The 27,291-nt window shown below is 39.8% G+C and overlaps 1 protein-coding gene across 3 annotated transcripts in view; it reads left to right on the top strand.

The window, feature by feature from the left end:
- The window catches only part of Lama4 (laminin subunit alpha 4), a 174,511-nt gene that overhangs the window by 18,919 nt on the left and 128,301 nt on the right, over positions 1–27,291 (top strand). For 2 of the 3 annotated variants that reach the window (XM_070024773.1, XM_070024771.1), the window contains exons 1-2: positions 12,489–12,603; positions 12,772–13,111. In XM_070024773.1, coding sequence (XP_069880874.1) covers positions 12,917–13,111 — 195 coding nt within the window. In that variant the 5' untranslated portion in view covers positions 12,489–12,603; positions 12,772–12,916. Of the gene's footprint in view, positions 1–12,488; positions 12,604–12,771; positions 13,112–27,291 lie in introns of those variants that run through there. The other variant, XM_070024772.1, reaches the window with a different exon arrangement.

The following is a 27,291-nucleotide window of genomic DNA, read 5'->3' as shown; positions in this document are numbered from 1 at the left end:
CTAGGAGGAAGTTAGCTCCCTGGAAGTACGTATGTCCTTGAAAGAGATATTAGGATCACCGCTCCTTGTTTTTCCCTTTCTCTCTTCCTCCTCTTCCTCCTCCTCTTCCTCTCTTCCTCCTCTTTCTTTTTTTTTTTTTTTTTTGCCAGTCCTGGGGCTTGAATTCAGGGCATGGGCACTGTCCCTGGGCTTCTTTTGTTCAAGGTTAGCACTCTACCACTTGAGCCATACCACCATTTCCAGCTGATGAATTGAACCCAAAGCTTCATGCATGTTAGGCAAGCACTCTACCACTAAGCCACATTCCCAGCCCATCCTTTCCTCCTCCTCTTCCTTTGCTTCTTCTTCCTCTTCTTTTCCCCCTCCTACTCCTCTCTTCTTTTTTCCTCTCTGTCTCTCCTTTCCCCCTCAGCCACCATGAGGAGGACACCACACACTTCATGTCATGATGTTTTGCCTTGCAAAAAAAAAAAAAAGAAAAGGCATCATTAGCCATCCCCAGATAGAAACTTCTGAAACCATGAACTGAAACAAAGCTTTCCTTCTTATCTCAAGTATTTTGTGACAGTGACAGAAAGCCAATGCATTAGCTACCACTGGGACAGGAAACACTCAACGACCTCACCTTAGAATTGTCATGTCCTAGTATAGACATTGAACCGTAATTAGGAAGTACTCAATAAATATTCATTATTGAATGGATAGAATACTGAGTTTTCAAAACAAGTTGCAAACCTGGATTTGTGTTTGTTATTACAATATATATAGTAAATATACTTATAATGTGTTTTTTAATATTCGTTCTGGTAGAAAACCTAGCAGGTTACAGTAGTTATCTTTGAAGGATAGGATTGGATGGAGGTAGAAGAACAGTATATTCCCTTTTATAATAGTTTCTTTGGTATTACTAAATTTTAACAAGTATGGCATTTTAAAATAATTTTTATATTTCAATGTAAGTCATAAATCACTAGAGAAAAAAAGAAAGTAACCAGGTTATCTTTTTTTGTTTGTTTTTGGGTTTTTTGGGAGGGGTCCAGTTGTGGGGCCTGAACGCTGGGCCTGGGCGCTGTCCCTCCGCTCTTCAGCTCAAGGCTAGTGCTCTACCACTTGAGCCACAGTGCTACTTCTGGCTTTTTTCTTTTTGCTTATGTGGTGCTGAGGAATCGAACCCAGGGCCTCATGCATGCAAGGCAAGCGCTCTACCACTGAGCCACCTTCCCAGCCCTAACCAGGTTATCTTTGACAAAGGTCACGCTCTGACTCCCTGAAAGACAGTAGTGAATGATAGAAAAGTTACAGAAAGGAAAACTAGACAAGGGAACCCAAGCATATATCTCAACAAATCAGGAGCCATCATCTCTCGTGAGAGTGAGGACAATAAAGGACCAGCATTTCAGAAAGACTAAGATCCAGAACCATTTCAGAGCAGCGGAGACCTTGAACCCCATTTACTCCATCACTCACTTTTAAATGAGATGTTGTGAAAACACTTCCTAAAGAACACAGAGTTTGTGAGTGACAATGCCAGCCTGGAATGACACCCCCTAAACTTATAGAAATAACTCAAAGTAGACGCAGGCACTTGAAGAGAACCCTGATAAGATTTACAACTAATAAATTATGAAAGAGCTCACACTTCCTGTGACTGTCTGTGGCAGTACCACACAGTATGCAAAAGTATGGCAACATGGGCAAAGAACAGACACAGCGAGATAGCAATGAATCCTAGATAGTGAGATATGCCTCATGGCAGTAAATGACAGAAGGAGAAACTGGAACTTGTTGGTTAATGAGAAAAGTTCTGGGCTTATGAAAATAACAACAAAATGAGAGGTTGGCTATTGCATTGGCTATAAACTTTCTGACTGACTCCAATGAACAACAGACCACAGAGTTAGTTCACTTTCTCACAAAGTATCACAGCCACACTAATATTGTAAATAGCTATCTGTAAAAACAGTACTTACTAGCCTAATAAATGTGAAATGAAAATGTCTGTTGGTTTCCAGAATTCTTGCGTTGGATTCCCAGAGGCAGTGGCTGACTAAGAAACCCCAGGCTGGCAGCTGTTTCTGGAATAGTCTCGATCACCACACCAGCCTTTAGCAACCTAGAGGACACATAGTTGGTATTGTGCCTCCTGCTCAGATCCAGCTGGCTTTTGCCAGGCTGTTGCTGACATCCAGCCATGATGCAATAATGGAATTGCCAGGATGGAGAGTTGACCACAGCATATGGTATTATCCAACATTCCAAGAAAGGACCCAAGGCGACTGTTTAAGTTATTAAAAAGTGTGGGAGAGAGGAGACGGAAGGCACAGAGACAATGTTCTTCTGATCTCAGTGTGATTGCTTTGTGCTTCAATGTCCTGGATTTAGGGGGTTTTGTTTATTTTTATAAATTTCTTTGTGTGAATTGTCCCGATGACTATGTCACACACAGACTGGAAGGGTGGGATTTGCCTGTGTCCCACGTGGGCAATATGTGTGGCCCAAGGTTCTTAACAGCCTGGCTGTTAAGAATTTAATCCTCACTTTGGAGGATTAAATAAGGGAGCATTTTCCATGAAAGGTTTAGTTTAAGTTAGTTTAAGTCATAGATTGTATAAAATCTGGATGTAACCAGAGTCCACAGCTAAAATCACTTGTGTACAGATTTCCTTTGTTCCTCAGCATTCTGCATACAGCAGGTGTTTCTGGTCTGCACAACTCAGCCAGGCTTTTGTGTACTCTTCACCTCGTACTAAAAGACCTGATGTACCGCTTGTCATAGTCCACCATTAGCTTTTTACCATGTGTAACCACACATTCAGAGTCTTCACAAACAACAACAGTAAGATGATTCACAGCTAAGAAATGTCAAGACTAAACAAAAGACTATAGAATTTAACTACCCAGACATACTGTAACCCAACTCTTTTTGAACCTCATGGAAGATGAGAACAAGTCATCCAATTCTGGAAATTGTCAATACTTCCTGTTGAAGTATCCAGTGTCATTTGCTTTTTTTCCATCTGTACTACAAGATTTGATAGTCTATTGTTCTAGAAAGCGTCATCATAGAACCAGCAACTGGCCATGTAATAGGTGAATTAGGGACAGGAGATGTGCAAATTCTTTTCCTTTTGTGGTCTCATGCAGAGGTGTTTTATTTCTGGTATATAATTCTGACTCCGGCAGTAGTTAAAGTTATAACTCATATTTCTTAGCTCTTTGTTGCATATATTTTTGTATGAACTGTTCAAAGGCTTATTTTCAGACACCAAAACTATCTGATACAAATGACCAGTCCCTGGGTTAATTATCCCATAGGAGAGGATACTAAACTTTCTATCTTCTTCTGGTATAGCCAGAACCATACAAAGAGAAGAGATATGTTTTGTCCAGAATGGGACCTCAGGCTTATCTTACCTCACTTTTCATTTTCTAGAGTGGAAAGTAAGGGCCAAGTTGCTTCAGAGAGACTTGCTCAAGGTTATGACTAGAAGGTTCATGGTGCAATGAGAACACCAGGCCTCTAGCCCCTAGCTCCACATAAACCACCTCATCATTACTCATCTTAACATCAGCTTACAAATCAGATCTTCTCCAGACACTATACAGCTGACTGAAACACAAAAGTGCCATGTGTCCATTTTCAAAAGCTGGATGTTAAAAACAAAAAAAGCTATTTCAAGATCTTTGCTTTGGGATCTTATTCATACAAAAGATTTCTTCCCAACAAGACAACCCAAATGGCAAACTCAATTCTCAGTGTTCAAATACGCCAATTAATAGAGATCAAAATATCTTTCATTTTTATTCCATGAAATGTATCTCCTTTCTAGTCATATATTCATTTTCTCTTAACCTCATCATCAATTTCTTGTCACTGGCATTTTTGTTTTCTAATGGTAATGAATAGTTTAGCAAAACATAATAGACAAAAATACTGACTATTGTTCTCCATACCCTTGCTACTAAGCTATAACTTCATTTGGGTTGTAACGTTAAAGATGCTCAGTTGAGTACCATTGGCTCATGCCTATAATCCTAGCTAATTGGGAAAGTGAGATCCAGAATACTGAAATCCAAAAAATTAAGATCCAGAATATTGGTGTTTCAAGCCAGCCTGGGGAGAAAAGTTCATGAGACTCCAAAATAAACATCAAAAAGCAAAACTGGAGGCATGGCTGAAGTGGTATGGTCTCAGCCAGGAGCAATTAATCTGAGAATGAGGTCCTGAGATCAAACCCAAGAACCATTAAAAAGAAAGCTAATGATGTTAAAGACTGATGACTTTAGAAGCCAGGAAGAAAGCACAATAAATTGAGAACTTGAACGTCGGCTACTGAGGCCCAAGGGCTCTGTCTCTCACAGCTACAAGTTATTTGAAGATAATCATTTCATAGAGTTGTCAGTAGAGTAATTTGAGGCAAAGTAGGTGACAGCAGTCTATGTACTCTAAGTGATGAAAATTTAGAACCAATGTTGAGTTCCATAATTCTAAAAACTTTTGTGAATTATTCTCTGAAGCTAAGTGCCTGAGAATACCAGACAGGAAACCGTCCCCTATAAAAAGGTCTATTCCCTTAGAAAATCTGTTCACTTCTAAGCATTTATTCCTAAGGAGTTTTACTACCCTAGTCTTCAAATGGACATTAACATTTTAAATGAGTAAACTAAGGAGATAATTCATAGCAAAATCACTTCAAGTGGAAAGAACCAAGTTATTAAATCATAGTGGCTAGAGCTTTGAATTGTCTGGATGATGCTAAGAATTAAAAGATCCTAAAGGCAAGGGCTAAATATTATCGTAATGTGAAGAAAATCATGTGATAGCCTGATTAGCCTCTGCAAGAAACGTTAGCAAATATTAAATATTACATTGATAAAGCATCTGTAATTGTTACATTATAGCTTCTAACTATTAAGAAATGAAAAATATTTATTGCATATATATTACATATAACAGTAAATTCTATTAGTCTTATAAGCATTAATCTACATGTCTTCTTTTGCGGGGGTGTGGCGGGGTGACAGTCCTGAACCTTGAGCTTAAGACACTTTCCTGTCCAGGCTGGCTTCAAACCATGGTCCTCAGATACCAGCCTCCTGAGTAGTTAAAATTACAGGTGTGAATAACTAGTATGACTTGCCTGACTTACCTAGGCAATCTTAGTGATCTTTAATTCTGTTACCTTAGTAGTGTAGAAACTAAGGCTTAAGGAAGTGAGATACTGGGATCAACATATTACATAGGGACAGGAAGCCAGGTGTTTGGAATTCCCCTCCTGTGGCCACATTGTTATAACACATCCTGTTAGAAGTCTTTACCTTTCCCAGCCTCTGATCACCACTATTGTGCTTTCTGCTTCTATGAGATCAACTTGTTTTAAATTCCAGAAATAACTTAGGTTATGTGATGTTTTGTCTTTTTGTGCCTGCACTGTGTCTATGTCTTTCTCTAGAGGTCTGTATTCTAATTTTCTTCAGAAGACGGTATGCATCAAATAACAGTAATACTAGTATGATAATGAAAGAAGCTAAAGTTTATGGAATGTTCACCATAGAATAGGCATTATTCTGGGTGTTTGTACATACTTTGTTCTTACAAAACTCTATGAGACTGGTACACTCCAATTTGGAGTAAGTTCCATTTATGCAGACCTTGAGTAAGGCTCTGAAGTACATTAGTAAGGTATTAAAGATAAAGAAGCTCAAGCTTTCAGAAAAAAAAAAAAAGAACAGCTTCCCAAGATCTCATGTCTAATAGGAAGAATGAAGAGCTATAAACACAGACTGTGACCTCATACATGGGGACAAATACATCTGATCTCTCTTAGTAAATGTCTACCATTGGTTCCAGTGGCTTATCCCTCTAATCCTAGCTACTAAAGAGGCTAAGATCTGAGAACCTGATTCAGAGCCAGTCCTAGCAGGAAAGTCCAAGAGACTCTGATTAGCAAACAAAACACTGAAAGTGGAGCTGTGGCTCAACTGGTAAAACATCATCCTTGAGCTAAAACAACTAACAGTACCCAGGCTCTGAGTTCCAGCCCACCCCCGCTCTCCTCTCTCTCTCTCTGTCTCTCTGTCTCTCTCTCTGTCTCTCTGTCTCTCTCTGTCTCTGTCTCACTCTCTCTCACACACACATGTCTACAAAGTGATAAATTTATGGAAACGTCAACAAATATTCACTTCAGTTTTCATTAGCACCATGAGAGTCCCCAGAAACCACATATACAAATACAAATGTAGCTGCATTTAAAAGATTATATAATTATCTCAAAAGCCATGTATAATTGGCCTCACTTACCTGCCTGAATTTCTGACTTGATCTCCAGCCATCCTTTACCTCTATCATTTCATTTTAGCCCCTTTTTCAAAAGGCAAGCCCCCTCCTCCTTTCCAGTGCCTAACTTCTGTTCCTCCTTTCTGATATGCTCTTCTAGGTTGATGGATACCTGTCTGCTTTGCCCTTTCCATCCTTCCAGACTCTGCCCAAATCTTGTCAGTGAGCAGTCCTAATCCAGTTTAAAGTAGCTTTCTCTCACCTTCCTAACTTGTACACCCCATGTATACCCCCTCCCCTCCCCTGCCTTCTTCTCCAAAGTACTACTAAGCACTTGACATTCTAGACAATTCCCCTTATCTGACTCTCTCTCTCCCCCGACTCAGTTGTGAGAGATCAAACCTGGATTTTCCTACCCTTGCTTCATCAGAATGTAAATTTCATGAATTTTTACCTGACTTCTTTTTTGCTAGGAAAAATGCAGCTTGCAAAGTAGATATTTGAAAAATATTATTTGAATGGGTAGATGGTATAAATCAATCTTATTTAGAGTGTTAAATATCCAGAGATTAGAGATGCAGTAGATAGTGACTTGAAAACCTTTTGCCAAAGGTCTGAACCCGAACTTGCAAAAACAAATTGGTTCATCACTTGTGAGAAGGGCAGTGAAAGTTGACACATTGTTATGATTATGTATTCCTTATTTCTGATTTAGTTTTCTAAAGTTGGTTGATTACCTAAAGTGAGCCTGACTGACATATGTGTTCTAGAGGATACACCAAGAGATGCAGAGTTACAAAGTTAAAACTCCCAGACTGAATCTGTCACTGCTAACAGTGGACAGATTAGAACCACTTTAACCCTCCATCCTGCTTATACACCCATCATGATGAGAACAATTCTTCTCTACGTGGCCAATTCCTTTGTGTCACTAGGGGTGAGGTAAGTATGAGAATACAAAAAGCGTCTCTCAAGCCTCCTATCTGAATGTTATCTATCTTAAGTCTATCATTTCATTACCAAGTCCCAGGAGCTTCTATTTTGTATTGATCTCATCACTGAGCTAATTGATGTTAACATTTGCCATTCTTCACTGGGTGCTTTACCAAGAGCAAGAATCACTTTCATTTAGCATTAGTGAAGTCATCCTATTACGCTGGAAGGGAAGGCCACCACAGGGGCAGGTCAATGACCTAGTTGGGACCACTCTCTAATATCTTTGTTTCATCCAGTAAGCGCGACTACTTTCTGTCATCTTTTCAAAGGCTTTCTAAGTTCCCCTAGCCATGTGTTCAATCCCTGCCCTCAGTTCCTTTCTGTATGAGAAGGAAGGGCTACCTCAGCCTCCTAGCTGGTCGCTGGTCTGGTTCTCCAGTGGAAGCTTCTTCCTCACCAGGTAATCAGCTAGAACTGCACATCCGACCATGGTAAGCTAAGCATCCTGTTGACAGGAAGAAAAAGTTTAAAATATTGTGCCTAGTTGGATATCTTTGTGTTCAAGAGTGGATGTGATATATAAAATGATTATACATAAGATGAATAATATATAGTGGAGTACACAAAACATAAAATAGTTCCCTTTTGTCCTCAGATTCAATGGCAGGGACTGTAGGCAGGGACTGCCCCAAGCTCAGAGAGGTATGAAATCACATGACTTCCTTGTTCTTCCCCTTCCTATTTTGTTCTTCCCCTTCCTATTCTGTTCTTCCCCTTCTCCATTAGTTAACACTTAGCACTGTCTTCTTCTATAACCGCCAGTTGTATCTGTGTAAAGGCTACTCTATTTGTTTTATTAGTAGCCTGAACTTCCTCTCTGAACTGCTGTTAATTATTTCACATTCCTCACAGGGTCTACTTCTGTAGGTCCCATCTGACTCCACTTGTCAGGAAGGATCATGCTTTGACCATTTTCCTCAGCATCTAAACCTGGTATGCTGAGATGTTCAGTAAATGCTGATGATTTAATGAATACACAGATGGATGAAAGGAAGGATGTAAAAACTACAGAGAATATATGCTCAAAGCCATGACAGAAGGCCATGACAGAAAATGGTAGATAGACATACTATCTAAAATAAATCTAATACGATCCACCCCCTTGAATAAATGCTGGATACTAAAGGAAAGAACAACTATTTTTCATTTTCTTATATTGTATAAAAAGGTTTCACTGTGGTAATTTACATGTAGACATCTTATAATTTAGCCAGATTAATGGCATCTATTACTCTCTCTTTCCCAGGACAACTTTTAAAAGACCTCATCCATCTGCTAGCGCTTTTTCAGACACTCCTCCTCATATGACATGAATTTTCATGAGAAAAGATGAGTATTAGTAGAAAAAGAGGTATCATCTCACACTTTTTTTTCCCTACCACAGGATTATCAGTTAAAGATCTCAACATGAAGGGAGGGGAGAATTCAGCTCATACTTGGGTCTCTAACCAAAGTTATCTTGAAATGATTGTCACTAGTACACAGTTCCCACAACAATCCTCTGTCTAGTTATGTTAAGATTAGCACCTACAAATCCAAAATAGCATCTGACACAACTTTCTATTTACAGAATGGCATATGGGCTATGTTAACAGCACTCTTACATCTTTAAATGCTGAGGACAGGCCCCAAAGCTAAGTGCTAAAGAGACAAGCAGCCATGATATTTATCTGCTGATAACTGCACTGGAGTTTGGGGGAGAGGGGGTGAGGGGACTTGTAAGGGAATTCCAGAACTTTCTTTGATAAAAATCTTTTTAAATGCCAGATCTGCTGCTGCCAGGACCAAAAATAACTTGGTCTACTTAGGAAAGCAATTGGCCTAGAAGTCGGAAGTTGTGGGGTCCTCATTTTGTACTAACTGATTTGGTGTGCTAGAACAAGTTATTTAACCTCTTAGCTTCTCCAGATGCCCATGTTTTCTTCTCTGTCTTGGGCTGATGATCCACCAGGAAGACAGGAGTCCCAAAGAGGACAGTGGTTGCAAACTTTCTTGGTGAATCCTCAGCCCCACCCCCAGCAAAGGGACAGAAGGATGGTCATAATTTGAAAACAGTCATACTGAAAATGCTCCTCAGTTGTATTTTAGCAGGGATATAATCCTTCCATGCTCAGATCTTTGGTGGTCTGGGAATGGCCCTTGGGTGAAGAGGTAATTGATGCCCTTTGCTCAGTGCTGCCTTCTAACTTGCTATAAAATACCCACCAATGCTCTCTCCTTGCCTGCCTGCCATATCAAACTATGATCTATGACAGCCTCATGCAGTGGTTAGTACAGGGTAGGGCCTAGGAGAAGTAAAAATGGGAATGACTATTTTCACCAAATAGAAGGTTACCCAAGCCACAGAATAAACAAGCATGGCTATTTTTCCTCTTCAGAAATAGTCATTCTTACAGCTACATAACTAAGTAGTATTTGCTGGTCATTTACTATATATGTGGTAGTCTATGTTAATATTGTCCTTACCTTATTTTACTTATTACTCAGGCCTCAATGAGAGAAGCAATTATGAAGAAACTGATGCTTAGAAAGATTCCATTTTCTACCAAGCTCTTGAACTATTAAACACACCCAAGATTCAGACAAAAATCCATGCTTCCACATATTGTGCCATTTGATGGCAAAATGATAATAACAACTGCAGAAAGATTAAAAATAGAATAGGAAGAATAGTTTTCATCAAACGTAAGTCCATAGATCCTGGGTAAAAAGACGCTCTCCTCACGGCATAGACCTTCTTCAGACCTCTGCTTGCTGGACAGAGAACACAGCTGTGCAATTATGTGACAGGGAAACAAATATAAATATTTTTAGTGTGTTGCTGAAGTGGTCAATATTTAAGTCTCTCTCTCTACACACACACACACACACACACACACACACACACACACACACACATATGTATCTTTTAAAAGAAGAAAGGACAGAAAAAGAATGTCATTCTCCTTCAGAGTCTGATTACCTCATCTGCCAATAGAAATCTCTCGAAAGAATCAATCAAACCAAATGAGTGTGTATGTATGTGTGCATGCCTGCATGTATGTGTGCATTTTACTGGACCTGTGAGAGAGTGTGCAGTGCCTTGCATTCTCCCATGGCTTTTTCACTCAAGGCTGTTGCTCTACCACTTGAGCCACATCTCCAGTTACTGGTTAATTGGAGATAAAATATTAACTTTTCTGACCATGCTAGATTTGAGCCCTGATCCTGCAGATCTTAGCTTCCTGAGTAGCTAGGATTACATGTGTGAGCCACCAACGATCAGCCCCAAACATATATTTTTAAACTTTTTTACTTTATTTTGTAGATTATGTGGAAGAAGGTGATAGAAATTTAGCTTCACAGTTCCTTACTTCAAATAAATTTTCAAATAAAACATTACAAATACTTTGGCATCTATAGAACCCTTTTACTTCTTCTGGCTTTGGCTGTTTGCATTATAGCATTTATAATTTAAAAGCAAAGACCTTGCTATTGCCAAGCAAAGGCTCGGTGGGCATAGAAGCCCTTACTATTGAATCGATTATTTGCTGAATGCAGACGACAAGAAAACAGAAGGCATACTCAGGTCCACCTCTTGATCAACAACCTAGTCTAAGGGGACATAGAAGGAAGAGTGGTAGGATAGTGTATGCTATCACTATGCTAGTGTAAGTGGAAATATAAATCACTGTGGTCCATCCCACAGCTGCTGGTAACATTCCTCACTTCTCACCAAGGTCTACCAGGCTCTGTTCTCGGTCCTCAAATTCTGTTTCTTAAAGCCTCAGGCTCTCAAGGTGATTTTAGACCAGATTTTAGAAATCTGCACCTGTCTGGTGAAAAAATAGCCTTAATCATTTCAAGAAGAGATTTACCTGGGCTACAATAATGGTCACTGGCAAATTCTTACTTCCTAGGATGATCCTGTAATGAAATTAAGTGAGATCATCCCTACAAAATTTGGCATATAGGAAGTACCCCACCCCCAAAAAATGAGGAGTATTTGTCTCTCCTGCCTCTGAAGTTGTTAGGGTCTTTATTTTTGAGAATTTCAGGGTGATATAGGTGTAAAGGGAAGCTTTGGGCTGATAAGACCCAATTCAAACTTCAACGCAGCTTTCTAACAGTTGGGTGGCCTTGGGGCAAATGTCCTGGTCTCTCTGAATTTCTCATTTTTCTTCCATAAAGAGAAAATAATAGCCTTACTATGCAGGAATGCTGTGAAGTTTACAAATAACATATGCCAAGTATCTGACACATGATAGCTACACAATAAATGGTTGTTTTGTGTGTCCTTTGATTTAAGAAAAAAAAAACTTGTTCTGTGGAATAGAATCTGAGACTAGGTTTCATGAAGATGTTTTATTGCATGATTGTGATTTCAAACACCTAGAAAGTTACTTGCGTGTCACTTTATGGCTGCCTCATCCAGTAGTTTTTAAACTACTTTTGAGCCTCCAGGAGCTATTACATGTGTAAACCAAAGTACCTACAGCCAGGCACTCATCCACAGGATTCACGCTGGCATACTTGTTACCAACTTCTACCAAAGTCTTGGAAAGTTGTATGACTCAGACAGATGGAGTAGGCATGAGATTACAGGCCAACAGGAAGAGGTCGGGGCTGTGGGTGCTATATTTGACAGGCTCATACACTGTAAGCCTTGTTCCTGGTCCCTTACAAAGCACCTCTTTAGGGCGAAAACAAGATGTTCTTTGTAAATCAAAGTTCATGCATTTGAGCAATGCAGTCATTTTCCAATGGCCAGTGAAAGATATTCTTCTCCGGAGCCCTCTGGGTGAGGACTGTAGGGAGGAAGAGGGTGGGCCATCTAGACTCCAGAGAAGAGCACTCAGTCTAGAAAAGGAGAAGCCTTGCTCCAAAACTGGACACTGGATCATCTACCTCTGCTTCCCTCCCGCCCTTGGAATCTCAAGTCCACCCACTTTCCTGCAAACTAGTAGGGCCACATGAAAATCTATATAAATAGATAAGACATCCGGCAGGGCATCTTAACTCAATAGATAAAAGAGAAGTGAGCAAGCAATTGCAAGCTCCAAATATTCATCTGGAGCCCCTGGAGGGGCTCCAAACTCGAGAAGGGAGGGGGAAGGGAGGTGACCAGGAAAGTCTTGAGCAAGCGCCTCCAACTAGGAGTGGGAGGGCCTGGAAGTGGAAGGTGGGAAGGGAGTGGCGAGAGAGCCAGCGCTGGAGCTTGCGGGGAGGAAGCCCGAACAGCTCCGTCCTCAGTCCCTGCAGCTGGCTGGGCGGGTAGAAGAGGTGGCAGGCGCTCGCCCCGGATCCCAGCAGCCTTTGGATGCTGACTGGATTCTGAACTTCATCCATCTGTAGGTTCCACAGCCTCAGGAGTAGAGGGCGGGGGCAAAGTGAGAGGAGGTGGGAGGAGGGAAGAGGGAGAGAGAAAGGGGGGGGGAGAGAAAGGGGGGGAAAGAAAGAGGGGGAGAGCGCGCGCGCCTAAGCTGCCTCTCACTCTCCCTTTCCTTTTTTAACAACAGAAGTTAACGCCGAGTTTCCTGCCCACATCTGGACACTGCTGACCCAGGAAAGATAACACCGGGCAGCACGGCCACCAACCCGCGCGATTGGACCAAGACCAGCAGTGTCTGGAGGCTCAGAACCAGGTTGGATGCACGCGCCCAAATGGCTCTGAGCGCAGCCTGGTGGTGCTCCGTCCTGCCCCTGTGGCTCCTCTGGGGAGCTGCCTACTCCAGCGCTGCGTCGGGGGACAGCCCCTTCGCTTTTGACGTTGAAGGGAGCTCCCCCGTGGGCAGGCAAGACCTACCTGAGACCGGTGAACCCCACGTGACGTCCAGACGCCCACCGCCTGTGGTCCAGGTACAGAACTCCCCCTCCTGCCTTTGCCACCCGTGCTGGGGCACCTGCGTCTGCCTGCCCTCTGTGTCTATGCGCCTTGGTAGTTAGTCTCACCTAGGCTTAAAGTTAGTGTAGAAACTGGAAATAAAGTACTGCTTTGTAGGTTGGGCTTTGGCTACTGGGAGGTGAAAGTTGGGGCTTCAGGTGGTTGCTATTTAAGTTGGTTCAAATGCCTGGGTCCGTGCTCTGAGCGTTTCTGATCCGCTCACCTGGGAATGCTGAAGCCGGTCAGTGACATGCTGCTGTTTGCAAGGCTCAGTGGGCATCTTGGCAAGCCATGGATCTTGTGTGTGATGGTCACTCACTGCCTTCCGGTTCCTCTGTGTTTTGGACAGGACCTCATCTTTGACTCCCATTAAACAAAAGATCTTCAGCAATAGGAGGATGAGGGGCTGAGTGGCAGGGAGGGGTCAGGAAATAGGCTCTTTGGAAACTACAGTGGAGATCCCTGAAGTAGAAGCAAAGCATTCTCTTCCAGCGGCAAAGATTAAATCAAGGCCCGTCTGCCCTGTAAGAATGATCCCGATATTGATAGTGTGCTTATTCAGACAGCTGCAGTGTTTGACTGCCTTTCCAAAGCTTAGACGTTGAAAACTCAAAGTGTAGACATTTGGTGAAATAGGATGGATCCAGAGCAAGTGATTTACGAGTCCCCAGAGCCCAAGCAGACAATATCATGTCCAGTGAGTGGGAGATGCTAAGGAGGAGGAAAATGAAGTCACCTAAGTTCATGGGAAAGGAAAGAGTACTGGCCTCAACACACACACACACACACACACACACACACACACACACACACACACACACACACACACACACACACACACACCCTACAGCTACATTTATACACCCATACAACTGAAACAGTTAGGTGGAATGGCACCATTTCTAATACCTCTCAAGTATGGATTGTTGCTTTTATTTCTACTACTTATGAGCTTAAGGTAATTACTGTTGATTAAAATAAGGAGCATAAACATGGTCCTGAATCTGAGTGAGCTCCACCCTCCTTCCCCTAAAGAGAGAAGGGTAGGTAGAGCCAGAATGTATCCACTGCCAGTCCTGGTGTGATATATAACCTCTGTGAGAAAGAGTGGGCCTGACTCCCGGTCAACTGCGCATTCAGACACTGGAGACAGGCCAGACCAGGAAAGACTCCATGCTACCCGTAGGCTTCACTTCTCTGAAGTCTTGGAATGAATCTGAAGGAAGCATTATCTTCACCTGTCCCTTTGAGCGTGGAAAGTCCCCGAATGTAACATTTGACTTCAGAGCAGGATTGGCAGACAAAATATAGAATGCTCAATTAAATTTGAATTACAAACACACCGTAAGTAAATTTTTGGTCGTGTCCCAAATGTTGCCTAAGACATATGTATGTTTAACATTTTTCACAGTTCATCTGAAATTTAAATTTATCTAGACAGCCTTTGTTTTGATCTGGTTCAATCAAACACATACAACTTTAAGAAAATAATTCAGTATTAAGGATCCTTAAAACTTATTTCTGGGACTGAAACTCATGTTCAGTAAAGCACTAGGAAAGTGGCAGAGCAATGTGTTTTAGATGACAGCCTTTCAGACTGATAATATTACAGTCAAATTGCAAGCTTCTTGACCCAGGAAAAATTTCAGTTATCCAAACTGCAGATAATAAAACTGAGACTTATAAAGGTTATTGATACCTACTTTATATATCAATGGTGATTAAATTATAGAGAGTGCTTCGCATAGCTTTATAAATGCTAACCATTATTATTGTTGTTGTTGTTGCAATTATTAGAAGTGGGTGATTAGGTTAAAACAAACCTCATTTTGGCAATAGTTCTCAGAATGTTATTTTTATGGTTCTATTTTACTTATTGTTGTTTATAAACACTATTATGTATCCATCTCTATCATACTCATAGAAAAGAATGTCCCATAGTCATTTAAGTGTGCAACACTGTCAGACTTTAATAGGTTCAAAATTCCATTTGAAGGCTTTAGGAAACAGAAAGAAGATACTAGTCGTTCCAGGAAGGTCAAAGTGTAGGGTGTACACAGGGGTGGGATTGAGGTAATTATGTTCCCAGTGCATACTTTCACATAACACCGCAGTGAGCTGCGGTCCCAGGGTGATCCCAACGCCCCATCCTCTGGGCTTCTCATGCTTTTTATAGCAGATCTGAGGCGAAATACATTCCAGAGGTTTTAATAACATGGCATGACCACTTTATTGGACTGGATCAGAAGATTGTGTTTATAGAGAGGGGGAAGGAGGAAGAGAGGGAGGGTGTGGATATGTATGGGAGAAGTTGAAAATGTGGATGGGAAGGTATTCTAAAAGTACATTCACTTTGTTTGAACTGGATTTATATGAAGAGTTGTTTCTCAAATTCTCTTCAAAGGGAAAGAAAACTACAAAGGCAAGCATAGGATTGTGGGAGGTGAGTGGCTGTAGGCCCCTAAGGGTCTCCACACCAGACATGTCCTGGCCATCCATCCCTGGGTCCCTGCACCAAGGCATGAACTCTGTTTCCCACTGTGGTATACTCTCTGTGAGATGGCACCAAATACATGAAAAATATCCAGACTAAAGGATTAGAGAATGTTGGACTAAGAAACAAAGAAGTGGTCCTTCTTCTCTTTTCTTTTCCTTCTTTCTTTTCTTTCTTTCTTTTTCTTTCTGTTTTTCTTTCTTTCTGTCTTCTTTCCTTCCTTTCTTCCTTCCCTCCTCTTCCTCTTCCTCCTCCACTTTCTCTTCTTCCTCCTCTTTCTTTTCCTTTTTTTTTTTTTTTGTGCTTGGCTGGGGCTTGAGGTCAGAGTCTGGTTGCTGTCCTTGAACTTCCTTTTTTGCTCAAGGCTAGCATTCTACTACTTGATCCAGAGCTCCACTTCTGGCTTTTTCTGAGTAATTTATTGGGGATAAGAGTCTCATGGACTTTCCTGCCCCGGCTGGCTTCAAACCATGATCCTCAGACCTTAGCCTCCTGAGTAGATAGGATTACAGGCATGAGTCACCAGTACCTGGCTTGTTTCTTTCTTTCTTTCTTTCTTTCTTTCTTTCTTTCTTTCTTTCTTTCTTTCTTTCTTTCTTTCTTTCTTTCTTTCTTTCTTTCTTTCTTTCTTTCTTTCTTTCTTTCTTTCTTCATCTTTTTGTTTTTTTTTCCGGTCCTAAGTCTTGAGCTTGGCCTGGGTTCTGTCCCTGCATTTTTATGCTTAAACATAGCACATGAGCCACAGCTCCACTTCCAACTCTGTGTGTGTGTGTGTGTGTGTGTGTGTGTGTGTGTGTGTGTGTGTGTGTGTGTGTGTGTGTGATTAATTGTAAATAAGAGTCCCTCAACTTTTCTGCCCAGGCTGGTTTCAAACTGCAATCCTCAAATCTCAGTCTCCTAAGTAGCTAGGACTAAGCAATTTATCAAGATCATTATTACTGAATATATGGTAGCAGCAGTGATTTTTCTGTTAGTGGGAACAGAAAAGATATCCAACATTCTATTATTTCACAGTTTTTAAAAATGACTATTTATTTCACCATACTGTCACTTGTGAACCTAAGCAAAGACTAAAAGAGGAATGCACTAGGAACAGAGAGAATGCAGGACCTGGGAAGGGGGCATCCTCAAGACACATTTGATTCTTGTCTGTGCAAAAGAAGCCAGAGTTAAGTAAGGTCAAGACCACTCAGTTAGAGGTTGCCACTGTCTGTGGGCTGGAAAGAAGCCACCCAGCATGCTGAGTAATACAGGGGCAAGGACTGCTTGGAGGGCCAGTTGGGATTGGGCGGAGGTGCTGTTACTGGTCTTGACACATACATGAGAGAATAAGGGAAATAACTGACAACAATGAGCAAGCTTCCCAAAGGAAAAGAGGATTTTACTTCCTAGTAAACCAACTGGGTCTTTTTTATTTTTTTGGACAAAGCAATTCCATTGTTATTTCACCAAAGAATATATACAATTGGCCAGTAAGCACATGGAAAGAGATTTCAACTTCATTCATTATTAAGGAAATACAAACAAAAACCATAGTGCGATGCCATTTATACCAGTAGGCTAGCTATGCTATTTTTTTTTAAATAACAAGTTTCAGTGGTGTTTGGAAAATAGAAAATGTTTAGATATTATTGGAGAAAATGCTAGAGAAAACATTTTAGTGTTTTTTTAGTGTTTACTTTTTTATTTTTTTCATATTTTATTTTTTTATTGTGAAAATACTGTACAGAGGGGTTACAATTACATGGGCAAGATAATGAGTGCATTTCTTATCAAGCATTGTAGCCTCCTCCTTTGTTTCCCCTTCCCATCCCTTCGTATCCTCCCCACCATCCCCCCCACCAAAGTTGTAAAGTTGGTTTTCGACATAACGACTTGTGCATCTCATTGTTGCAATGGGTCTTTCTGTATCCCTGTTTTCACGATTTGTTTTTTCCCTTCCCCTCACATATACCAACATCATATATAGTGAAAGCAGGGGTTATACCATGGGGGAGGGACATACAAAGCAACAAAGACATAATCTTATAAATATGATAGAAACAATCACATGAAAGATCTCTCTCTCTCTCTCTCTCTCTCTCTCTCTCTCTCTCTCTCTCTCTCTCTCTCTCTCTCTCTCTCTCTCTTCTCTCTCTCTTTTGTTTTTTGTCAGTCGTGGGGCTTGAGCTCTAGGCCTGGGAGAGGTCCCTGAGCAATTCAGCTCAAGGCTCATGCCCAGTGCCTGGCCATCATCCTAGACTGTCATTCAAGCCATTAACTTAGGTAATTCAAACTCCAGCATGCATTCATTATTTCTCCATCTTCTTAATTGCTCATAGAACAAATCACCTGAGAGACATATCCAGGTACAGAACAATTAAAACAGCACTAGGAAGGATGGAGAAGGCAGAGTCTCATTCCTACCCTCAAGGGTGAGCCATCTAAGACAGGAAAAAAACTATATTCATAAGGCTTGCACAAAGCAAAATGTGCTGATATTCTGTAAAGTTGGGTACATGCTAAGTGCCATTGAAATAACATGAAAAAAAAGAATTAATTGTGAGCTAGAGCAGTAGAACACAATAACCTACTCATCAAACAACTAAGGCATTGTAAAAGTTACTGTGGAAAGCCTGCAATATAGCAATGGTTGTATGAACTCGCTGAGTACTTACACATCTTGGATACTCATCGAAACACTTCCTGTGAGTTATTTCCTTTCACCTTAATGACTAATCAGCGGGCTGTCCAGTTGTCAACTCATTTTACAAACATGAAAACAGAGGCATAAAGCAGACAGCAGGCCCCTTGGATGGTAAGTAGTGAGTAGCCAGTTAGAAAGGAATTTATAAAAGCTGTGTGACTGTCCAGGAATATCTAAAAAGAGGAAGTAAGGGATCATTTTATCCAAGTTCAGGGAAATTCTTAAAATGGAGATATATAAAATGCCAGTTAATATTCAAAGATTTTATGCCACACTTAAGGGTAGCTTAAGTTGCATAAACTATTTGGACTACCAAAGATTTAAAATAACTTTTCTTTACTGACTTGTCTAATATTTATGGTTTATTTTTGGTACTTTGTAGGTTATGTGGGATTAAATCAAGAACTCATGCATGTTAGGCAAGCTCTCTCCTACTGAGCTATACATTAGCCCCTAACTATTTTTCAGTTATTCATATTTAAAAACAAAAAATCATTAATGCTTGTTGATTACTATCAGGCATAATGAAACTACATTTATTATTATCTTACTTAATACTCCAGAGTGAAAACTATACTTTTTGTGCAAGTGAGCAAGTTTATGTCAAAATCACAAGTATCTTGCCCAAGTATCAAGTTCCTATTCTTTGTTCCCAGTATACCACTGGATCTCCCTAATGGATTTCCCTTTGATTAACTATAGTATTTTCTTATGTTCTACTTTCCTTTTATACTCATACTCTAATCTGTTTCCTTCACAACATGCTATGGTCTTCATTAGAAGCTTTTCATTTAGGCTAATAAATAATTCAGAACAGCAATACCTCCAGGAATACATGATCAGTATTATAGAATTTATAGTGAAAAAATATACTAGAAGATGAAGATTTCCATTCCCTAAATTGGATCCGAGTTCTCTGACCTAACCAGAAGCCTTATTAATGTGATAAAACATTTATAGCATAAACATTACTATTTCAGCTATTTTATGTGTACTATTCACATTCATACTGTTATGTCCACATTGCCACCCTCCATCTCCAGAATTCTTTCATCTTCCCAATTGAAACCCATGAATAATCATATGCCAACCTAGCCTCTCAGCCCCTGCCTGGTAAGTACCATTCTGCTTTCTGCTTCTAAGATCATTGTAGGTACTTCATATAAGTGGACTCATTCAATATTTGACTTTTGTGTTTGATTTATTTCATTTATCATAATGTTTTCAAATTTCATCCATGTTTTCCTATGTCAAATTTCATTTTTAAAACCTGAGTTATTTATTTAATATATCATCTTTTTTATAATTTTTTGTGATGGTACTGGGTTTTGAACTTAGAACTTCATGTTTGTTCAGCTGGAATGCTACCACTTAAGCCATGCTTCCATCCCTGCTTTTTGCTGTTTATTTTGGAGATGGATTCTAGCAAACTATTCTTTCTTGGTTAGCTTCAAATCATAATCTTCTGGATCTCAGCCTTCTGATTAGCTAGTATTATAGGCTTGAGCCACTATCACTAGCTTATACCATCTTTTGTTAGCTATTACAATATCTACTCAACACAGTCAAACGTTTGTGTTACTTCTATCTTTTGGCTGTTATGAATGATGCTTCTATGAAAACTAGTGTAGAAGTATGTTTGAGTCTCTGCATTCAGTTCTTCTGAGTATATATCCAAAATTGGAATTGCTGGATCTTGTCCAAAGTAATTTTTAAATTTCAGATTCTTACAAAGGTCAAGGGAAAACCAAAAACAACAACAACAAATATCCAAGAACTTAACCTAGGTGGATCCAAATGAAGGACGCAGGGCCTGGCAGTGATAAACTCGGAATCACAGGCAGACAAAGCATGTCTCCCCTCAGTGGCGCCCCGTCTTCTGGGGTTTTCTCTGTTTTCTTTTTTCTAAATTTTCTGAGAAAACACAAAATTTCTTAAAGAAATTGCTGACTCAATGTTTGTAATGCCCTGTAGGCTAAGTATATCTGAAGACCAGATTCAGTTGGAGAACTATTTATTTGTAGTCTGCCTTATAATATTTAAAATGACCTTTTATCAAAGGCAGTATGTAGACTTTGGCCAGACAAATAGAGGGTGTAAATCTAGCTCCAGGACTTTCTCACCAGTAGACGTTGAGCATATTCATTTATTTATTTTTACAGACTCAGTTCTTCTAACTGTAAAGTGAGTCGAAATGTTTTTATTTGCAAATCTGGCATGAAATTTAAGTGAAGAATTACATAGACACTGGCACAAAGTTAGTCCTCAGTTTCTCATTCTGTTCCTTTTCCCACAATGTTTCTGGCTATACTATATACAGGGAAAGCTAGGAAGTTCATATCTTAATAAAAGTCTTTTGCTATCTAAATCTTTACTTCTTCCCTAAGTTTGATTACTTTCAACTTTTGCTTACTAATCTGCTGATTTTGCAACACTGGAGAAAAAGACTAATATTCAGTTTTACAATTTTACCCTCTGTTGTTTTCTTTACGATCTTTCCTTACCAGTAGAACATTTGAGTAGTTCAGAGAAATCAATCTCTTGGTAAGCTAACCAAAAAGTGAAAGGCCTTTAATATAAGAATAGTAGCTTTTAGTTCTCTGTAGTCTTCAAATCTAATGTTAGGGTTTTATAAAGTAAATAAGACCCCAAACACTCCTATCTTTGAGCAGTTTTCTGATAGCCAGACATAATTTTGAGAGCCTTCATTAGTTAGAAGCCATTCAAATCTCATGGGCAGTATGTGCTTTGAGTTCTACAACTGAGTGCTCCCAAACATTTATGTGTTTTTTAAGATAAGTAAACATGTGAGTTCATTGAGGTATAGTGATCAGATAGCCAAAGATTTTAATATCCATTCTTATATTTGCAGAAGAGCAACATTCTCTTTCCATTTTTTTTTTGCTCCTGGTGTAGTAAAGTTAAATTCTGGGAAATGGTTTACTAAAGGGAAGTTTAGCCACAGATGTTTGTAATTCCAACCTAAGTTTCCCATCAAAGTCTTAATGAAACTCAGCTGCCAGGAGTTTGCCTCTGAGTCTGAATCATTTTATCATGAGAAACTTGGGGAAGTAACATTTTGAAGTAAAATGGTAGTGGGAAACTTTCCATACTCAAGCCAAAGCCTTGGCATAAAGGGGAAAAAAAGACACATAAAGAGATTCTTCATTAAGAACTAGGAAAGAAATAGATAGATGCACTTAGAATACTATGCAAAATAACCCTCTTCTCTTCCAGAACTTTCTTAGGTTTTATGTTGTTTTCTTTTGAATGCTAGGGAATTTGTGTTTATGTAAATGGAGTGAAAGATCTACATTTATGACTCCATGAGAACTAGTAAGTTGGAGAAATTCCATCACAAGCAGCTGCATTATTCCAAGTCTCTTGCAGATCAGAATAGTAATCCATTTTAGCTGTAGGGCCCCTGATCATGGTGCAGACTTTGTGTATTAATATTTTGGAATTATACTCTCTATTAACTTAATTAGTGTATGATTACATAAAAGAAAATCAGGGACTCCAAGGGCACCAATATCTTCCGTAAAACTTGCTTTGAGATTGTGATGTTACATGATTTAATGCTGTCCAAATGCCATCTGGGACACAATATAGAGAACAAAAAAGAAGTTCCATGCCAAATGCCAAATCACTACATAAATACACACATGCAGGAGGCAAGAGAAATGTCCAGTGGATCCTTAGATCCTGGGACCCCAGAGCTATGGAACCACCAAGAATCTGATCATATAAACCATCAAAATGGATGCAGAATGGTACAAAAAGCAGAAAAACAGAAATCCTTTTCTACATATGTGAATATAGCATACTACAGCACAACTTCTAGGTCTAAAGCTTAAAATGTGGCAAGCCTGTTTTATGTCAAGTGAGTTGGCAATGCCTTTCAAGTTTCCTGACGTGTGTGCTTCCCCTGAATGAACAGTGATACACTTTGACAAGCCCAGTGTGCCCTAAATGTTACCTCTCTTGCTGCTGAGTCCTGGGAGCTGCAGGCTGTTTCCTGACAATCCCCAGGTTACAGGAGGAGCGGCACATGTCTGCTGTTTGAAGACTGAACAGAGGCTGAATATCTGGATATCGGCTGCTGTGTCATTGGAATGCACAAACAATTGCTTTTATTCTGGACTATTGCTGTCTGTCATGATCAATGTCAATAGACACCAAAAATTCTACTTAAAAGAGATGAGCTCTGAAGCCTCAGCAGCACACATAACTCATTAGTAAAAGAGACATGCTTCAAGTATTTGAGAACCATTTGAGAGTCTATGGGAGGATTTTGTGGGTTTTTTTTGGATGCAGAATTCTATTTTACCTTGAACCATAAACTGAAAGAAACCATCAGATGTTATACCTAGAAAGGAAGTTTAGAGGACCAATTCTTTCGTCTTGTGAGGGGAAACTGAATTGGGCCAGAGGAGTAGTTCAGCAGCAGGAGTTCAGAGAACTGTCTTCTGACTCTGCCTTAGATTCTTCCCAGACATTTTAATGGGCCTAAAATGATCATCCTTAACTTTTAAACTAGACAACATTACATGAATGTACCTTGGTAGCCTTTCATTTCTCAGTATTGGAGATGAACCTCAGGGCCTTGTGCATGCTAGACAAGTACCCTACAACCAAGCTCTATCTACCCCAAGCCCTTTTATAGTTGATAAGGGAAACTGTTTACTTCTATATTATCACCCACTTTATGCTTTATGATCTCAGTAAGAGATTCTCACAGAACTGAATAGAGCTGGATTGTTAGTCTGGACATATTCAGGTTCTTAGCTCCACCATTAATGGGCAGATTACCTATGCCAGATAAAGGAAACTGAGCAACTCCTTACACATTCTGTGGCCTGAGATTTTTTAAGCCAAAAGAAAAAAAAAGGTTCCTTCTAGCAATAAAATTCTAGGTTAAAATATACATCAGTCAAAGCAAGCCAAGCTTAAGGAACAGAATCACACAGGCATAGCTGTTACCCCTTTTGAGCCCCAAGATTTAAGAGTCCAGAATCTATGGGAAATACAGGGATCAGCAGAGAGCATGAGCACAGGTATTTTAATGGAGCACTTTTCCCCTCTTTCTACTAACTATGGGTGTGGAGCTGGGCATGATCTACCAGACAGAACATTGGCCAGCCATTAGACATGAAGCTTTCCAAGGTGACTCACCAATGAGGCTTCCCAGACAGTATTAATGACTACAAAGTTTGTCCTGTGGAGGCCAACAAAACCCATGCCAGGGCTCTTAATATTACCAACTTCCCTATTCACTTTATAATGACTTTAAACATTAAGCTTCACATAAAGAGACAGCAAGTATAATAATGAAAAGGTCCGTTGACATAGAGAACTACTAGGAGAGCCCCATGTCAATACCTAAGTGCCAGTTAAATAAATCAGGAACAAAAGTGCAAACTAGCAACAGGTTATTGGTGTGTTATAAATACCAAATTACCAACAGTATTGCACACGGTATAGCTAGCTACTCAGTGAGTCTTAATAAGGAATACTTGGAAGCTTAAATAATACTTGAAACTTGCTCAGATTTGATTGAATACAATATTAAAAACAAATATGTACCAGGAACTTTCAGAATTATTGGGTGTGAGGGAATGTACCCTCATGTATTCACTCACTGGATGTTACTGCTAGCTGTGGGAAAGTGGAATTGAAAAGGTTGATAATGTGTGGTCCCAAAATGGTAGCATCAGTGTCACCAGACACGTGTCAGGAACACAGAACCACAGAACCCCAGACTCTACCCCAGAATCAAAATCTGCCCTTCTCTCCTGAAGCACAGTAAAATAATTGAAAGAAAGGAAGAAGGAAGGATTGAAGTCTTACCCAAGAGAAACACAGGATAACTCCTTTCCTAGAGATTGTCAAGCCCTGAATAAAACAAGTTGACTGAGAAGATGGAAAATTTAGGACCGTGAGGAGCAAGAGCCTCATCCACTGAGACACCAATGATTTGGTCTGACCTGCACCTCTGCAAGTCTAATCAGTCGTTTGTAAAGTCTGTAACCTGGAAAGGGAAAACAGATAGGAATACTGGTCCCTAAACTTTTCATGCCCAAGCAATCTCTACTATTTCTCTTCCTCCTCTGATCTCACATTTTTCAATGTTTGTTTGACCTATTGTATTAAGCTCCAAGGTTCACCATAACAAGGCATTCCAGAATGGTGGCTTAAACAACAGTAATTTATTTATTTTTCCATTGAATTAAGGGCTAGAAGTTCAAGATCAAGGGGCTGTCAGGGCTGACTACGTTGGTTGTCTTCCTGGCTTCCTAGTAGGTGGAAACCTTCTCACATAGCCTTTCTTCTGTGCATTGATAGAGAGAAAGAGGTCTGTGATGTTTCTTCTTCTTATAAAGACACAAGTTCTATCAGAGTAAGACTCAGTCCATATGATCTCTTTGGACATTTATTACTTTTCTATGGATCCTATCTCCAAAATTTAGATTCATGTTTACTCATGAATTTGGAGGACACACAATTCAGCCCAAAACATATACCACACAAAATGTGAAGGAATATCTACCTCACTTACAAGCAAAGCATTTTATAGCTGCAAAAGGTGGTTTTGGTAAAGGAAGATGGTGTGATTGCTCTACTTATCTTTGGACAAAACTACAACATTGACATCGCATGTCAGTTGTACATGTATATGGCTATGTCACAATTGGTTTTTTTAATTAGCTACTTTAAATAAGCTATAGGAAATAATATTTAAATTCTGCATTGTCACCTTGTATTTCTTAGGTGTTCAAGGATACTTGCTCGATCAGCAACAATATCCCTATTCTTTTATTCAACAAAAAGCACCTGTAACTTTCAATTACCATGTACCCTGCAAAGATGAATGGAACATAGTCAAGGAATAAAACAAGGACCCTAATAATATAATATGGCTAAGTTACTATGTTCTGAAAACTCAGAGAGTGAACCTTAGTTTCTGATGGGAAAATCCCAAGTAACCACACAAGAGAAGTAGCTTTTCAATTAGCTCTTTAAAGTTGAGGGAAAAAAAAATAGAAGATTAGTAAGGATGAATGTAGTCAGACATGGAGGAAAATCCATGCAAGAACCTTTAACATGGTGTTGCTTACTAGGAAGAAAAATAGACCCAGTTGGTTGGACTAGAAAACAAGGAGTCACTGAAGATTTCAAAGCAAAAGACAGACTCAATGAGAATTGTACTTTATCAACATTAATCTGGGCCAAGATGAATTGATTGAGCAGTACACAGCAGAGAGCCTGGAAGTAGGGAAACCTAGGTTGTGCGTTAGTAACTGTTTGGAGACGGGTAGTAGGGGCAGGTGATAGAAATGATTTGAATTTGTACGGTGGTGTTGTCTGAAAGGGAAAAGAACAGGTTGTCCAGTTCTTAGCAAGAAGACTTGTCCATGTTTACAGAGCAGAGATGAAGGAGAAGACAAAGGTATTGCTAACATAGAAATGAAGGCAATCAATTTTGTGATTTTTAGGGAGGGCAAGAGTGGGTAGAAGATGAATGGAGCAAGGAAAAGTGGGCAAATACAGTCATATGCACTTGTTTTCAACTTTTATGAACTACATACTTTGAGGATATGGATGGGTTTGGGGATGATAGGGGAAAACTATGGAAGGGGTGACTTTGTTCAAGATGCATTGTACTTATAATCTGACACATTGAATTGAAACCCTTATGTACAACAACTACTGTACAAACTATATATGTTATGTATATATTATATATATAAAATAAAAAAGGAAAACAAATATAATCACTCATGGAGGCAAATCTGTGCAGGAGCCTTTAAACATAAGACCTACTAAATCAGTGATTTTCAAGTGAGGAAACACAGTGGAAACACACTGGCTACAACTTGGAGTGATGTGGGGAATCTTATCTTCTTTAACCATATCTGCTTCTTTTTCTTTATAGGATTTTTCCTTATAAGAGTTCACTTTTTCAACTTATGAAATTGAGGTTTTTCTGCTCTCAAAAGGTTTAAAAATTCCAATATTGTGGTCTCCCAAAGAGATATTCCAAATCACCTCATCTGAAATGTTACCCAAAACCTCATTCCTGGGCAGATTCCTAAAAGGACACACATCTGCATCTGGCCAGGATGTGTTGCTGGCTATACAGCATGGCTGATCCTCCAAGCACTGTAATGAGGCCTCCAAACGTGAACTGAGATGTTTAAACAATTGGTCCTCTCCCAAGAGATATTTTTATGCTTCCTGTTCCTTATGATTATTTTTGGCCCTTTCCTAGGAAATTCCACTTTTTTCTCAGTCATTACCTGGGAGCACTGAGGAAAACAACAAAGGAATTTTGGAGAGAGGATGTGGTGGCAGAGGGCAGATCAGTTAGCCACTGTCTTTTGATCCTCACAGGATGGCCAGATGTTTGTTCAGTTTTTATCTTCTTAGCCCAACTATTCCATCATAACTATTACCCTGAAGAAGAAATTCCATCATGATATAAGACAAGTAATTTCTTACATCTACCCAGGATGTAAAAGCAACTCTCAGGCTTAAAAATGCTCTATCTGTGATTCACAAGCTATTCCCACTATCTCCAAAGGCCAAAATGCTTCTGTTACAAGTAGAAATTTAAAAAAGCAAAAACATACATCAAAATAGCTTGATGCCAGTGGCTCACACCTATAATCCTAGGTTGTGGTAATCAAGGCTGAGGTTTGAGGATTGTGGTTCAAAGCTAGCTTGGGTAAGAAATTCCATGAGACTCTTATCACTAGTTTAACCACTAAAATGCTAAAAGTGGAACTTAAGTGGTAGAACACTGGTCTTGAGCATCAAAGCTTAAAGACAGTGCCAAGGCCTTGAGTTCAAGCCCCCAAACTGGCATTTAAAAAATCACTCTATTACCATCATTTCATTGTACAGGGAGGGGATCTCTTTAACAAAAGCTTATATAATTGTATAATACAATTTATGTGTAAATGTATACAATT

This window comes from Dipodomys merriami, unplaced genomic scaffold (genome assembly GCF_024711535.1).
Source record: "Dipodomys merriami isolate MVZ:Mamm:240054 unplaced genomic scaffold, mDipMer1.0.p SCAF_160, whole genome shotgun sequence".
Lineage (NCBI taxonomy): Eukaryota > Metazoa > Chordata > Mammalia > Rodentia > Heteromyidae > Dipodomys > Dipodomys merriami.
Note: the sequence above shows the minus strand (reverse complement) of the source record. Positions and strands in the feature narration are given on the sequence as shown.